Below are 17,303 nucleotides of genomic sequence, written 5' to 3'. Positions count from 1 at the left end.
CTTATTTTCTGTATAAGCTGTTACCTGTCTGACGTATATATCCTATATTTACTGTATAAGCTGTTACCTGTCTGACATATATATCCTATATTTACTGTATAAGCTGTTACCTGTCTGACGTATATATCCTATATTTACTGTATAAGCTGTTACCTGTCTGACGTATATATCCTATATTTACTGTATAAGCTGTTACCTGTCTGACGTATCTATCCTATATTTTCTGTATAAGCTGTTACCTGTCTGACGTATCTATCCTATATTTTCTGTATAAGCTGTTACCTGTCTGACGTATCTATCCTATATTTACTGTATAAGCTGTTACCTGTCGCGGGCGGTTCCCATGTGATCACGACTTGCTGGTGGAATTTCCCTGAGGTATCTTTAAACAAATCGCCCTCTACCTCCAAGGACTGTGGAGCACCCATAAAATCCCCTCCAACAGTTGGGGGCAGAATTCCATTTTGCATCCTTGAAAAAACAAAACAAACTACAGTGAGTTATCAACACAAGTCTAGAATGGTATAAAGGTTGGTTACAAGAACAATCGTCATAGGGACACCAAAAATCGTCTTCAAACAATGTACCCTTGTACAGAATGGAACTCGGGTATTATACCTTTGACTCTCTTTGACCACTACTCCAGCGATAAATATCAACTGAGGTGTGTGAGTGAGCATTGGTTAACGCCGCTTTGAACAATATTCCCGCAATATCACGGCGGGGGAATAGGCTACCCCACCGTATCTCAATACAGAAAGGTCCTCAGGTACGTCAACTAGCACTGGTATCAAATCCTTTACAGCTGTCCTCCTTTTCTTATGACATATGCATGTTACTATAAAAAAAGGGTTGGTTCAACCCTCAAAGTCGCCACAATTAGCTGTACAGAGTTGCCTCCCTTTGGTGTTCAAGAATCCTGTGCGTACATCGATGCTTGCGATATCAATCACACTGGATTGTCTGGTCAGACTCTGTTATTTACGGATCGCGGACTTATAGGTGGAATACTGATGAGAGTAAAAGTACAAACAAACAAAACAACACTTGTGCTCGTGAGTTACACCGGAGTGGAGAAAGTCTAGGATCTGCATCATGTTAGATTTTGTTCTACGATTAGACCACACGCCCTGGAATAACTGAAACAATTTGTAACTCACTGGTTACGTTGAGGAAGCTCACTGTAAATGTTGCAATACCAAATATATTAGGCTTAATCAGTATGGTTAAATTTTGGTTGTAATTATTCCTGGTAATAACTCTCATCAGTTTATTGATGCCTCACACAAAATGGAACTGTGTACTATTGGAATCGTTTGGTGTGAAATTACATGATTGCCTTGAAGGTCTATCCACAGAAACAGCCTATGGGATGAAGTGTTTCTCTGCGACAAGTCTGTATAAACAGTTTTATTCTTTTACTTTTGTAAAAATAAAAGGACCAACCTGAAGAGTGAGTGAGTGAGTGAGTGAGTGAGTGAGTGAGTGAGTGAGTTTAGTTTTACGCCGCACTCAGCAATATTTCAGCTATATGGCGGCGGTCTGTAAATAATCAAGTCTGGACCAGACAATCCAGCGATCAACAGCATGAGCATCAATCTACACAATTTGGATGCGGTGACATGTGCCAACAAAGTCAGTGAGCCTGACCACCCGATCCTACCAACTTTAAGAACACGCTGTGAACACGTACTTGTAGAAAAGGTGCTTAATGCCGAAAGCCATTCCTAAAGATACGAGCACATCCCTAGGGAAAGATGCCCCTTTATATGACACCTTACCGGAGCGGGCAGCAGGGAAGTACATGTTGACGCCTTGGGTCTAACGGTCATAGGGATCCACAAATACAACTAGGTGTAAATTATAGCGTGAAAAATGAAATCGTCAGCACTCGTAGATTGAAAGGCACGTGCAAAGCTCGTATATACAGTTACTGACCACATGCATTTTCAGTAACATCCAAAACAAATCCTGCGTTTGACGTCATCTGTTCACGAGGTGGACAATACTAAACATCCAAGAGGTGATATACATAGAGGATAGTTCATGTGGTGACAAGTGAAATATGATTTATCTATCATTGAGTGACGTGGAAACCGTGATATTTACACCAGTGGTGTAGTAAAGTAAAGACTGTTTACTTCTTTGTTCAGCCACACAGATAAGAAAAGAAAATATATATCAAGACAATACATATCTGTTAACAGTTGCTATCTTTCTATTTATTGTCAATGTTTGAATAAGAACAACAATAATATCCACCAAACGATCCTTTCGGTTTGATTTAAACATATTTTATTCACAAATGTGAAAGGGATTGGGGACAAGTTCTCCAACTTAAAATACCCGCTCCTTTCGGTCTCAGCGTAAACGTCAAAAGTCAGGCGCACTAACACATAAGAACTCGCACTGAATAACTCGTTGATCAGCTGATCGGTGTCGGTTGGGCATCCCATGCCATTTTTTGTGTAACAAGATACTGGACATAAAACTTTGTTGAGCCACGAAATATATAGTTCCGGCCAAGTGCTATTTTCTCTGCAGTGAAATATCACTTTTCTCAAACTCATAAATCTGTCTTTCACGGGGCCTAGTGTTTCAAGCGTTCGCAGTCCCGCCAAAGATCCGTGTTCCCCACATGGATACGATGTGTGAACCCATGTGTGTCTGCTGTTACTCGGGTTTTCACAATGCCTATGTGAATGATATCACTTTCAGCCTTTGTGTCGTAGTTAATCGTACAGGATCTGCTTTAATGGGGTGAAATTTGGATGACAAATACTAAAAATGCCACTTTCATTACCTTGTTGCAATTATGCATAGGGCATGATTTCTTTAATGTTACACGTAGCCACCAAATTCTGTACATGGGCCGGTCAGTCGGGGAAAAACAACTTAATAAACACAACATTATCTGAATAATGTTCTTGAGGAGGGGGAGGGGGCGGACAACAATATAAAATTAGAAGGGTCTGTCGGTCGATGAGAAACACAGAAAATAACCATATCAACGGAAAACTGTGCTTCCTAGAAATTTAGTTAAAATAAAATAAGTAAACTTTGAATACGTATTCACTGAGAGTTCAGCTCGATTTTAAGGTCCTGATTCACATATTGCATGTGCATCTTAACAAATGCACGCCGCAAAATTTGGACGATACACTGGCGTCCTTTCGACACACAATGATTGTTTCCTGACGAAATTCTAGTGTTTAATTAAATATTAAACGAGACTTACCTGTAAGGTGAAGTTTGATATTAATTCCACCGACCTATGAAGTACTGAGGGATTACGTGAGATGTGCGCATGCGCTGAAACATCAGTCTTTAGCCTAGAAATATGGTTCCTGGCCAACAAGGGTGGGAGTGGAGGGCACGTAATCTCTCAGTACTTCATAGGTCGGTGGAATTAATATCAAACTTCACCTTACAGGTAAGTCTCGTTTAATATTTAAAGTCCACCTCCCTATTCTGTACTATCGCGATCCCGTGAGATATTTAGAGCAGGAAACATATTTCCAAAACAAAAAAGGGTTTCCCCTTAACTCATGCTACAAAACACACAAAAGACTCATTGTCTATCAATAATTCTATGTTTTCCAAAAAGTACAATGTAACATGTCACTTGGAAACTCATTGCCTATTGGCAAATACAGCCTAACTCTACAAACTGTACTAAGGTAGATCCAAACTACATCTTCAAGTTCTTGTCACATAAGTGGATTACTCAGAACTAGACAAATTGCAGGGTGGTAAAATAGCATTACTGAAAGTACTGTCATTTAATACTGGTTTGTTGTAGACTGACTGACTGACTGACTGAGTTTGGTTTTACGCCGCTTTTAGCAATATTCCAGCAACATGACGGCGGGGTTTGTTGTAGACAGACTGACTGACTGACTGACTGAGTTTAGCAATATTCCAGCAACATGACGGCGGGGTTTGTTGTAGAAGCGCCCAAATACACTGCTCCAACCAGCTGTATTCAGGATTGTTTTTAAAGGTACTTTAAGTTCACATGCCTTGCTAGTTGATGCTGCTCTGATACTATGAGGTTTAAATATGTCCATATTAATCCCAGACATTTTTAGTATAGTCTTCACCCATCTAGTTATTGTGTCCTTAGAAACCCTTTTGTGTGGTTTCTGAGTCGCTATAAACAAAGCAGTCTCTTCTCCTCGAAGCTCATTGGTTTGTTTACAGTATTGAGTTAACAAGGAAACTACACACGGTACTTTGTCAGGGTACCTCTGAAATGAGAGTTCTTGTTGTTGGTAACCAGGACGTGTCTGTTTTAACAGATCCCCAAATCTGATCTTGACCTGTGTATTAGAGATGTCAACATTTCTGTTGTCAATCACATGAAGCGACTGAATTCTCTGTCCTGACAGGAGTAGGATCAGAGTTAGTAGCTTCATTGATAGCACCAGCAAGGACCCCTGAGGAAGCTGATCACTGTGCTGGCATCCCATGTCACATTATAACGAGGTGGGCGGTGGGGTAGCCTAATGGTTAAAGCGTTGGCTCGTCACGCCGAAGACCCGGGTTCGAATCCCCACATGGGCACAATGTGTGAAGCCCATTTCTGGTGTCCCCCGCCGTGATGTTGCTGGAATATTGCTAAAAGCGGCGTAAAACCAAACTCAGTCAGTCAGTTATAACGAGGTAAGGAAGGCCTCAAATTGAAAATACCTCTCATAAATCTTGTGACGGTGGGGTGTTGTCCAAACTGTGGATTAGTCAGTTCTGGTGTCTTCACAATATTAGACAGGGCTAATCTGGCAGTGTTAATTGCAGAATAGCTTAGTCCTAACTTAAACAGGTGAGCTAGGAAGTCCAAGGCCTGCCTCAAAGTGGGTGAAAAGGGATTAACATTCCCTTTGTGGCAAAACAACATCCACTTTGAGAGATATGTCCCATATTGTTTGTGAGTGGTATCTCTCCATGAGTGCAGTATGATGTCCTCAATTTCTGTTGAAAAACCCTCTGTTTGTATGGATCCCCTGATAACCTGACGGCTGCCAGTCGCAATTTCTTGTGGAGAGGATGTAAAGCTTGTGGTCGGTTTTTCAACGTCAGTAGGTTTGTTGATCTTGGCAGCAGCCTTGGACAGTCTACTAACAACTGCATCAGCTTGGTGAACCATGGCTGGGTTGTCCATATTGGTATCACCATCAACATGTCGGCGGCTTCTGTCCTGTATCTTCTGTAAGGCTGGTCCGATCACACTAAAAGGACAGAAAATATAGTCATAAAACCTGCCCCAAAACAAAGAAAAGGCATCCACTGCTTCTGCACATGGGTCAGGATGCCAGGACACAAATCTATCCAATTGTCTGTTAAGCCGTGAGGCAAACAAGTCTCTAGATGGTGTACCATAGATGAATGTTAAAGCTTGGAATATGCTGCAATCTAATTGCCATTCCTTATCATCACATATATTTCTAGAATGCCAGTCTGCTTCAGTGTTTTGTGTCCCTGACAACTTGGCAAGTAAGCTTCTGAGATCCAAATGTCTCGTTTGATACACCACTGCCATAGTTTCCTTGTTATGCTATAGAATCCTATATTTGTACCAACCATATGGTTAATGTAGGCAACTGCAGTGGTGTTGTCAATGATTAGTCTAATGTGAAAATGGTTGCAATATGCACAGAGTGATTTGAGCACTAACCAGGCTGCGTACAGTTCTAGGTAGTTTATATGCATTTCACTTTCCTCACTGGACCACAGTCCCTGTGCACTAGCTGCTAATCCGACCCATCTTTGAGGCATCAGATGTCACCACTACATCAGGCTGATGTTGGTCAAGTAACTGTGGTAATTTTCCCACATTGTCTGTCCACCATTTTAAATGATGAATGCAAATATCGTCAAGCATAACTTTCCCATCATAGTTCCCTTTTCCGTCTTGAGAGCCTTGTTCTTGACAATTTCTAAGTGTTTGTAGTACAAAGGTGCAAACATCACCCCGTGTCCACTAGCATTTAACTGTCCGATAACGGCAGCCAAAGTTCTGATTGAGACAGTTTTAGACATGTTAGATTTCAGTCAATCTTGACACACTTTCTGAATTTTCTTAATCTTTTCTTGTGTTACATTTACTGTCATGTTTTCACTGTCAGTTACAAACCCCAGGTAAGTCATGGATGTTGTAGGCTGTAACATGCAAAAGTCTCCCGCCGACTTGTTGATCCATATGTCCCTGCCTGACCTGACAGGCCTCTGCCTTTAGAAAATCCACCTTTCTTATGTCCTTTGTATTATGAATCGTAAGGCCTGAATCTGTTTCCATGGCCATAGCGAGCTCCACGTGAAAGGATGATGAAGCAGTAAAACCCCTGTTGGTTTTGTCCGAGCTGTGCAATTTGTTGCTCAATTCCTTGCTTTCTGTGATGTCCTTTATGTTCCTTGGGAGGTCATCCCCAAACAAGTTTGTTGTAGCCACAGTTTCCCCTGAACACAACCGCCCACGAAGGTCAGGCTTAAATGCCTCTTGTCTTGTGTTGTTGATGTCACTGTGCAGACCAACAAGCATCCTGACTGCGTCCTTGGTCTTCCCAAAAGTTCTTTAGCATTAGGTTCCTTCTTGTGTACAACCGCCGACATCAGTGAATCCATGGGCGGTGGGGTAGCCTAGTGGTTAAAGCGTTGGCTCGTCACGCCGAAGACCCAGGTTCGATTCCCCACATGGGCACAATGTGTTAAGCCCATTTCTGGTGTCCCCCGCCGTGATATTGCTGGAATATTGCTAAAAGCGGCGTAAAACTAAACTCAGTCAGTCAGTGAATCCATCATCTGGACTACTGGAATAGTGGCCTTGTCAAGTAGACTTTGGATGCGTTGCAAGTTAATGTCTTTGGACCTGGTCATGGCTCTCGCCTCAAGCCAAATGACCGAATTTACACGAGGTGCCATCAGGTAGTCCAGGTTTTTCGGGCGTTTGTATGCTTCCATAAGTGGCTTAAGTTTATCCATATTCGGGCTTTACGTCAGCCCATCGTTGATGGACTTTGCCAAGTCACTGTTAATCTCAGGCCCGGTTGCGTCTTCTTCCCCGAAAAAGTCAACCATGTCTTTCATGAGACTAATGAAATCGTCTGTCTTATCATAATTCAAAGAGTTCAACTCGATTTCAAGGTCCTGATTCACATATTGCATGTGCATCTTAACTAATGCACGCCGCAAAATTTGGACGATACACTGGCGTTCTTTCAACGGCACGTCACACAATGTTTGTTTAACTACAAACAACAGTTATGTAGGACCATGACATGGTGAAATTACAACGCCTACAAGACCCGAGAATTGGTTGCAAATAAAAATACATTCGAACGAAGTTAGCAGTCATGTTAATGTTCATCACTCAAAATATCTCTCGGCTCGGCCCGATTATGTCAGTACCACACCCGTGCTCGTTACACTCGCGAGACCTGCATCATTCACTCACTACCTATCTATAGCAGTCACCCATGACTTGGGGACCGCCTCCGTGGTGTAGTGGTTAGAGCGTCCGCCCGGAGAGTGGAAAGTCGCGGGTTCGATCCCCGACCGCGTCATACCAAAAGACGTTAAAATATGGTACTTGTTGGTCCCTGCCTGGCGCTCGGCATTAATGGGTACAACAAGGACTGGTCGGCTCGGAGTCAGTATAATGTGTGTGAGAGGGGTATTCATGCTTCACTGCGGAAGGGTATCTCAGCACTATAAAACCAGCTTAAGTCTGGGCTAGTACAAGCAGCCACACATACACATACACACGCATGCACGTCGTCATATGAGCGAAATATTCTCAAGCACGACGTTAAACCCAATTTCACCTCACCTCATGACTTGGGACAGGCCGGTCGTCCATGTGTGACGTCAACAAGACAACCACATCTGGTTGGTTCATCTACGATTCGATACCAAACTGTCACTTCAACAGCTCGGGCAATTTCTGTAGCAGGAGCGTACGTAACTGGTAACTGTCTGTAGCAATAATCCAGCAATATCACGGCGGAGGACACCAGAAATGGGCTTCACACATTGTACCCATGTGGGGAATCGAACCTGGGTCTTCAGCGTTACGAGCGCACGCTTTAACCACTAGGCTACCCCATCACCCTTTGGGATGGAAGTGGTATGGTGACATCACAACTCACAGGAGAACACAACTGATCATTTTCAATGGCAGACTGAACTGCATACACTAATGCTATGACATATTTCGAGATCATGTTCTGCCTTTGTGCAAATAGAGGGCCGTAATGCCCACCCACAAGTCTTGTAACAGACTTTTTGAGGAAGCATAACACAGCTGTACTGTCATTTTACGATCTCTTCAACCATAAAATATCTGGGACGACACAAAGGGACGCATACGGCAGGATCAGAACCAACGTTAACGCAAGCTCATTTCTTTGAGATTAGGAATAACGCCCCCAGTTTGTTTTCAGTAGCGGTAACCCCACGTATCAACTTAGATGGCGGTCATCCCCAATACTGACTTTGTTAACTGAGTGGTTACACTGAACTCTGACCTCTTTTAGGCCGTGTCTCTATCCCTGGTTACCAAGTAGCGTTTTTGTCTACCAATTGTAATAATGAAACATTGCTCTTATTTTCAATTACATAACATGTATGCCGCATTGTCGTAACTATACGTTTATACTTCGTCATGAAATTTTTCAAACGTCTCTCAAAGTTTGGCAAACTTTCCTTTGGACGTCAGTTTATTTCTATAATTTCTAAATTATCGGTGAGTGCACTGCGTAGCCGAAAAAAAATATGTACCATCATTGAAATTATACTTGCCTTCAGCATAATTAAGTGGCCTCGGGCTAACGGACTAGCGCGATGTTTCAAAGACTGCACATGTAATTATGTCTATACTTACTCTCCGTCTCCCACAACGTACAGGACAAAGCGTCTCTCTGCAAAATAGTCGTGAGTGAGTGAGATAAAGACGTTTTATAACTACTGGTAATACCATGGCTGCGGACTGCGGCGATGTTCTTACAGGAATGAATCTGGCTGAGTGAAAATATACATTAGACCAGAATCTTTAAATTGATCTTGTTCTTCTTATTTTTATAAATGTACAAAAGAAAAGAGACAGGTGGGCTAATTGTTCTTCTTATTTTTATAAAGGTGGGCTAAATGGTCAGGTATAAAGCAGTTTTTTGCCAAAGTTGAATGCTGAAAGACAAGTTCAAGTACAAACAGTTTCAACGAAAGTGGACTTTAAATAAGGATTCCTGAAGGAAAATATACTTGGGGTTTCATTTCCGAATAATATATCTGAATATTATATCTCCATCTTATTATGATAAATATCCTGGGTCCGTTTTTAATCAATTGAATCACGCCGCAGTATGAACAATTCTTGTCTAACCATATTCAAGAGATTAGTGGTTAGTTAATGATACCAAATAAGGATACAGTGACGTCACTTCTGCAACAGTGTGCCGAATGGCATTCGTAACTGCTCGTGTCATTCCGGCAAGCCGGATGGCGTCTCGTACCCCTCTCGTGGCCATGTTTACGACTGGGCCATGTCTAAGCGCATTCGGGCATGTAGATGAAAATAGTCTAGTACTATTACAAAGGAAAGATAACTCTGAATTTCCAAACATGGCTCAGAGAATATCCTACATCCCGTGGGCAAAACAGCAGTACAGTCATTCCCTTTGTAAATATGTTTCAGTGTTTAAAGTTTTTGTTCCTTTAGCTCAAAGTTTAAGTTTAAATTGTGCTTTGCATAGTTTAGCGAAGTTTCAAAGTTCAACGGTGCCGCCATTTTCATGCTTCGAAATGATTGGTTTGCCACGATTCTTTGCAATTATGGCGTACAATAGGGGTACGAGTCTTCTTGTAGGTCACGGAAAGAGGCGAGTAGTTACGAATGTGGCGAATGGGTCTAGGCTATTGGATATGGCAGAATGGAGATTTCATTCATTGGCTTTGCAGGTCATCGATGGTGTATGCAAATTCGCTCACATACAGCAGCTGATGACAAGTGTTTCTAACAGTGACATAGACGCCGGAATGCCATCGGAAGTGCCTGACACCTATATCTCTTAAGATGTGATTCTAGCAGATACAGCAAGTTGTCGGATATGTGCAAGTCATTATCAACCGTGATCAGAGACCTTTACATCCTCTTTGTCATGAACAACAGGATACTCGGGCGTCAAACTGTGACCTTTGAGAAGCTTCGTGTGCCCGAACAGAATTTCCAGACCCGCAGAATCACACATGATCCATTGTACATCAAGTCTCAACACACACACGCACCTACGCACGCACGCACTCATGAGGATTAAGTATGTACCTCTTGGTTCCATAGTCGAGTGCGTTCATACCCTGGCATACAGAAATGTATGTCACAAAATGTCACAAAAGCGATGTACCTCATTGTCCACGTACTGCAAAAGTGCCAACCACATTGTGGTAAAAAGTTACAAAAAGTCAATATCTCACAACCATTTTCCGAATTGATTTAAAAGACGGCGCGCAGAGCTAAACTATTAAGTTTATTGATATGACAAGACGTAGACTTTCAGAACATACACGATGGCATAACGAAACGATGTCGCGTCGCAACATGAGTGCAATAGTGTACATTTGACCATCATTGGTTGAGTAAGCAGGTGGCCACCGGTTGGAATCGCCCAACACCTGGAAACCAATGATCGCGTCCTAACTCGTACTCGCAATGGAGTGGGTTATCTCCCATTCTACCATGGCTACGTGAAATGCTCGCATTTGATTGGTCAAGCCACAAAATCACGGTATCAATTTGGATTGAAAAGATTTCACACCCTGCCGCACTAAGGCCACCAACATGACTAACATCAACACAACAGACGTGATGGAAATACTGATGAAACATTTATTAAAACTCGAAAAATACAATTATACGATTTCTCCACCACAATTATTAGGGGATCTCACTATCATAATTATTACCTTCTATTATAAAAAATATACGCGTTCGGCTTCAAATGAAATTTAGAGACTATCAATTCGGTCTAACATTCATCTAATTTCCAAACACAGTACGTTTATCTCCTAATTTGACAGTCAGTTGACAGACACTGAAAGAGAAGGTTAATTAGGGTAACACCTAAGGGGATAATGGAACAGTCCACAGTCTAGTGAGTAGAGTAGGGTGAGTCTAAAACAGGTTCGTTACTGAGAAGTTTGATTGTGTATAAATAGAACTTTGTTGTGATCAAATGATAATCTATCTTCTCTTCTCAAAATTATTTTACTATTGAATATAAAAACAGGTTTGTCACTGAGAAGCTTGATTGTGTTTATTGTTGCAGCATATTTTATTTATTCTAGGAAAGGATTGAGCACTAGTATCACCAGAAGGAGATTGCTGGTGTGAGGACAAGCCTTCGGATCAGACGTCCTTTTCCTACAGGTGCATGCTCCGAGAATACCGCAACACCAGGAACTAATATGGTGGTCAGGGGTGGCACAACATTTTAAGGAGAACGTGACAATCCGAATGGCAACATTGTCGTTTTTTTGTGTATTTCTCGCAGATTGCTAGTACATTGTTACCAAATTTCAATTTTGCTTTTGTTTTAACCAGAGTAATATATATATTACCGGTACCATTTTATTTCACAAAATTTGTTCTCGAAGCACATGCAGCAGCATGCAGCGTTATCGTTCTTATATAATAAGTGGTTTGAGGAGAAAAGATATACATTGTATTTCCACATTATATCACCAAACAAACGCTGAACACAAATCCTAACGGGTTAATGGAGACTGTTAAGGGCAGGTAGTTTTGGAGGTGATGGTTCCTGGGGCGTGATACGCTTCCCTTTCCGCGGACACCGGGTGTCACCACTATTTTCTAATGATGAAAAAACAACATGCTTCTGATATCGCAAAAGATCAACAGATGTCTTATGATTGGGTTGTTTGTCGCTGTTATTAACATGATCTTTAATTATATTCGCCGTTTACGCTCGAGGAGAAATGAAATAATTTAGATCCCTTTTTAATTTTTATTTATAAAAAGCTTAAATGTTCCTGCCGTATCGGATTCTGTTTAAGTCGGACCAGTTTCGAGTGTCTTTCAACAAGGACAAGGGGTGTACGCGGCGCAGTTATACACCTGATGTAAAGGTTTTGTTCCACTTCACTCTTTTGTTCGAAAAAGAGTAAACCTGTCTATTTCAAGGTTATCATGTGAATCTTCGATCCATATCGTCCAATCATCTCCGCGTCATAGACAAGACATTCCGAGCAGGTGTCCCTGCGACCGGAAGAGTCTGATTCTGGATGCGCGCCGGACATACGGTAGACTAAGGCTTAGTCTCTGAATATATATAATTTTGATAATAACAAACAAGCCCATTTATATTGAAAAGGAGCCCTAGGGAGACCAGAGATTCAGAACCTGAGGAAATCTAGACTTGCTTTATTTAGGGCTTTAGCACTCCAGAGAGGGCTTGGTAGTAGGGAAATTAATGTGGTTCAGGGACTGTGAGACAGACTAGACATACGGATGCAGTCGTTTCAATACAGGACAATAGTCAACACAATGTCGGGCGAACTAGCAGCTGGATGATAGTTTTAACCAACACGGATATTGTGTGGATCAGTGTGGCCCTAGACTGGTGTTTTGTTACGGGTGGTGGGAAATATTGCTGTGATGTATGTCAAGTCATCAACAACTGACTCACATACCAACCAGCTCAAACATCCGGCAACCCACACCACCCATCCATCTACCTGAAAGTACCTACTCACCCAGGCGCTCACTCAAACATTTACTTGCCTACATCCACCTGCCTACACCTACTCACTCATTCATACACCCACCTGTCTACTTACACACACCAGCCTATATCTACTCACTACTCACTCACACATACACACGTGCCTACTCACACCCCCACCTGCCTATACCTACTCACTCATACACCCACTTGCCTGCACGTACTCACTCACTCACTTGTTCACTTGCCTAACCCTACTTACTCACTCTCTCACACACACACCTGCCTACCTACTTACTGACACACACACACATTTGCCTATACCTACTTACTCACACACACACACACACACCTGCCTATACCTACTTACTACTCTCACACACACACACACACACACACACACACACACACACACACACACACACACACCTGCCTATACCTACTTACTCTCTCACACACACCTGCCTATACCTACTTACTCACACACATCCATCTGCCTATATCCACTCTATAGCTATGTCTGTTCACCTCACACACACACACACATTGGGCAACCAACCTACCCACTCACAAATCTACCCACCCACCCACACATACACCCATCTATCTATCCACCCAACCAGACATACATACACCGACACACTGAAATAGACGCCCACCTACCTACCATATTTTTTGCTTTGTAGGGGCGGTGGGTAGCCTATTGGTTAGAGCGTTCACTCATCACGCCGAAGGCCCGTATTCGATTCCCCACATGGGTACAATTTGTGAAGCCCATTTCTGGTGTCCCCCGCCGTGATATTGCTGGAATATTGCTAAAAGCGGCGTAAAACCATACTCAGTCAGTCAGTCTTGCTTTGTCATCACAGTACCGCCACCAAGGTGATGCTCATTTAAACCCTTCATCACTCGGCCTTCCTGACACATCAAACTGGCATGATATCACTGATATGACAACTCACAAGTATTCACAAGTAGGCATCGCGTCTTAGATGATGCTTACTCCTTGTGGCTTTTAGAAGATCTACAGACAGGCAGAGAGCTTTGTAAACATGATGCATATGATAACCGCGAACATTATTGGCAAGAATGTGTCAGTGAGTATGGTTTTACGCCGGTTTAACAACAAGAATGTGTCAGTGAGTATGGTTTTACGCCGGTTTAACAACAAGAATGTGTCAGTGAGTATGGTTTAAGCTGGTTTAACAACAAGAATGTCAGTGAGTATGGTTTTACGCCGGTTTAACAACAAGAATGTCAGTGAGTATGGTTTTACGCCGGTTTAACAACAAGAATGTCAGTGAGTATGGTTTTACGCCGGTTTAACAACAAGAATGTCAGTAAGTATGGTTTTACGCCGGTTTAACAACAAGAATGTCAGTGAGTATGGTTTTACGCCGGTTTAACAACAAGAATGTCAGTGAGTATGGTTTTACGTCGGTTTAACAACAAGAATGTCAGTGAGTATGGTTTTACGCCGGTTTAACAACAAGAATGTCAGTGTGTATGGTTTTACGCCGGTTTAACAACAAGAATGTCAGTGAGTATGGTTTTACGCCGGTTTAACAACAAGAATGTCAGTGAGTATGGTTTTACGTCGGTTTAACAACAAGAATGTCAGTAAGTATGGTTTTACGCCGATTTAACAACAAGAATGTGTCAGTGAGTATGGTTTTACGCCGGTATAACAACAAGAATGTCAGTGAGTATGGTTTTACGCCGATTTAACAACAAGAATGTCAGTGAGTATGGTTTTACACCGGTTTAACAACAAGAATGTCAGTAAGTATGGTTTTACGCCGATTTAACAACAAGAATGTGTCAGTGAGTATGGTTTTACGCCGGTATAACAACAAGAATGTCAGTAAGTATGGTTTTACGCCGATTTAACAACAAGAATGTGTCAGTGAGTATGGTTTTACGCCGGTATAACAACAAGAATGTCAGTGAGTATGGTTTTACACCGGTTTAACAACAAGAATGTCAGTAAGTATGGTTTTACGCCGATTTAACAACAAGAATGTGTCAGTGAGTATGGTTTTACGCCGGTATAACAACAAGAATGTCAGTAAGTATGGTTTTACGCCGATTTAACAACAAGAATGTCAGTGAGTATGGTTTTACACCGGTTTAACAACAAGAATGTCAGTAAGTATGGTTTTACGCCGATTTAACAACAAGAATGTGTCAGTGAGTATGGTTTTACGCCGGTATAACAACAAGAATGTCAGTAAGTATGGTTTTACGCCGATTTAACAACAAGAATGTGTCAGTGAGTATGGTTTTACGCCGGTATAACAACAAGAATGTCAGTAAGTATGGTTTTACGCCGATTTAACAACAAGAATGTCAGTGAGTATGGTTTAACAAGTATAATGCATCAGTATCACACCGGACACACTCGGTTTATCAGCGGGACGAACGAACGAACGTTTCAAGCACTTGTCTACCCCACCGCCCCATTCTGTCATGTACCCTATCTCGCTGGTGTGACTTGAGTTCAGGGAAGACCTAGGTCAAGTAGAGTAGGACCCAAGGGAATATAGTCCAAATCCACAACGTACAGCTGCAACCGCCGCCATTAATGATGTGAGCGCAGGCAGATTGTCCTGATTGTCGGTAGCACACCTGAACCAACATATTCTCAACGGTCTTCCTGTAAGTCATGTGGTACTACATGTCACTGTGATAACCTGGCCTGGTTCAAGATAGTAAATCAGGATTTTCCTCTCACTGTTACCCAGTGTACCATAAAATAGATACTAGCGCCATACATGTTTTTTATTCTGTTAAGAGAACTGCGCAATAATGATATTTTCTGTCTAAAATATTGCTCTACACAACTGCTAGACAAAATACACCAATATTTGACGGTGGCTAAAATTGAACAAAAACGGAATGGTTATTCGATAGGTCACGTGCTTCATACGTACTTGGTGACGTGAACGTCGCGTGTCAAGGTCATAGGTGACAATATCACCGTACAATGTAATGAGAAGGGTGGAAGGTGAAGTTTCAAGTTCATATTTTCTTTTGATCGGCTGTATATGTGTACGTAACGAACATGCGATGGCCTGAAAGTACATGAGTATGTTTTAGTTCCAGCAATACAGATATCTTGTCAAAAGTACAATCCAAGTAACATTTATTTCCGATTTCAGCTTGTTTACGTGCTGTATATTAATGTTAAAATGCATCAAGTAACAATGATATAATCACAACAAAAGACGCGCCTACAATATTCGCAACACAACCACTGCCGCTCCTGTTTCACAATGTCTTTATATTTGTATGACCTGCAACAACGGAATCAGACGACGTCTAGTCGGACCAGGTAACAAGTTTTAACATGGTGGACAGACCGGATATTAGTAAACAATCCCGAAATAAATGTTGCATGTCTACATAGTCATTACACCACCACTGTGATTTCATCAGTAATCATAATATTAGGCTATTCTCTTGCCGGCAGTACTTGGTGAAGACACACTTCTATAGGTATGAGCATACTCTCAAAACATGGTCTACTGCAGATAATAACAGCTTTAGGGAAGCTAGTGGGCTCACTTCAAACCACAGCTCCTGTTAAAGCATTCATATCCGTAGGTCACTACCACCCTCCCCGTCTTTACGGTAAAGCTACACAACGACCAGTTATAATGATATAGACCACGAGTTTGTCTATAGACAAAACCACAGGCGTATGGTACAAGTTGTAATAGTCTGTCTCACAGTCTCTGAACCACACTATTTCCCTTCTGCCTAGCCCTCCCTTCAATGCCCTAAGCGAATCAAGTCTAGATTGCCCTGAATCTGCCAACTCACTTGGGCCCCTTTTCAATTTAAATGGGTTTATTTGTTAGTATCAAAATTATATATATTCAGGGACTTAGCGTTAGTCTAAAGTTTTAACTACAAGTCGTATGCTACAAGTTGTAACTGCAAGTAGTATGGTACAAGTTGTTACTACAGGTCGTACTGTACAAGTTGTTACTACAGGTCGTACTGTACAAGATATTACTACAAGTCACACTATTGAGAACGCTCCTTTAATGTTCGGGGGTTACCTACCTTCGCTCCCCATATGTCTAAGGGTTCCGACCAGGCATTCCCAGAGCAGTTTCCGGTCAGACTGACCTGGCTGGACACCAGTACAGACAGGACCAACAGACAGACAGTTACCGCCACAGCCATAGCGTTACCCCCTGTGCACATCTTCGCCGGAGTACTGTCCGACTGCAGTGAGTGATTCAATCCCGGGCTATAGATAACATTACGTAAACAAGTTTTGTAGGTCATAAGTGTTGATGCGTAACCATGAAAGATCCGGCAGCTGTAGTTCTGTTTTCGTTTGCCTGCTATCCAGTTTGTAGTTAGTCTGACGAGTTCCATTTCGCTTTGTGGCGTCCCTAGATGAAACCTGCAGAAACGGTTCTCGAGGGTTCGAATTCTAAGCTCGCGTTGAGGATGATATCTGGTTTATGAATTGAGATGACGCGAGGCGATATTAGGTGAGATGGATCAGTGTGTGCGCGTGTGCGTTTAAGGGCACAACACGCGTGCGAGCATGTG

The 17,303-nt window shown here is 42.1% G+C and overlaps 1 protein-coding gene across 3 annotated transcripts in view; it reads right to left on the bottom strand.

Annotated features, from left to right (window-relative positions):
• LOC124283094 overlaps positions 1-17,026 on the bottom strand; it is a 35,375-nt gene extending 18,349 nt beyond the window's left edge. For 2 of the 3 annotated variants that reach the window (XM_046719119.1, XM_046719121.1), the window contains exons 1-3: positions 16,803-17,009; positions 8,879-8,915; positions 326-471 (exon numbers count right to left, since the gene is read on the bottom strand). In XM_046719119.1, coding sequence (XP_046575075.1) covers positions 326-471; positions 8,879-8,915; positions 16,803-16,815 — 196 coding nt within the window. In that variant the 5' untranslated portion in view covers positions 16,816-17,009. Of the gene's footprint in view, positions 1-325; positions 472-8,878; positions 8,916-16,802 lie in introns of all 3 variants that reach the window. The other variant, XM_046719120.1, reaches the window with a different exon arrangement.
• Positions 17,027-17,303: the final 277 nt, after the last annotated feature.

This window comes from Haliotis rubra, unplaced genomic scaffold, assembly GCF_003918875.1.
Source record: "Haliotis rubra isolate DU_JTF1 unplaced genomic scaffold, ASM391887v1 Scf31, whole genome shotgun sequence".
Classification (NCBI taxonomy): Eukaryota; Metazoa; Mollusca; class Gastropoda; order Lepetellida; family Haliotidae; genus Haliotis; species Haliotis rubra.
Note: the sequence above shows the minus strand (reverse complement) of the source record. Positions and strands in the feature narration are given on the sequence as shown.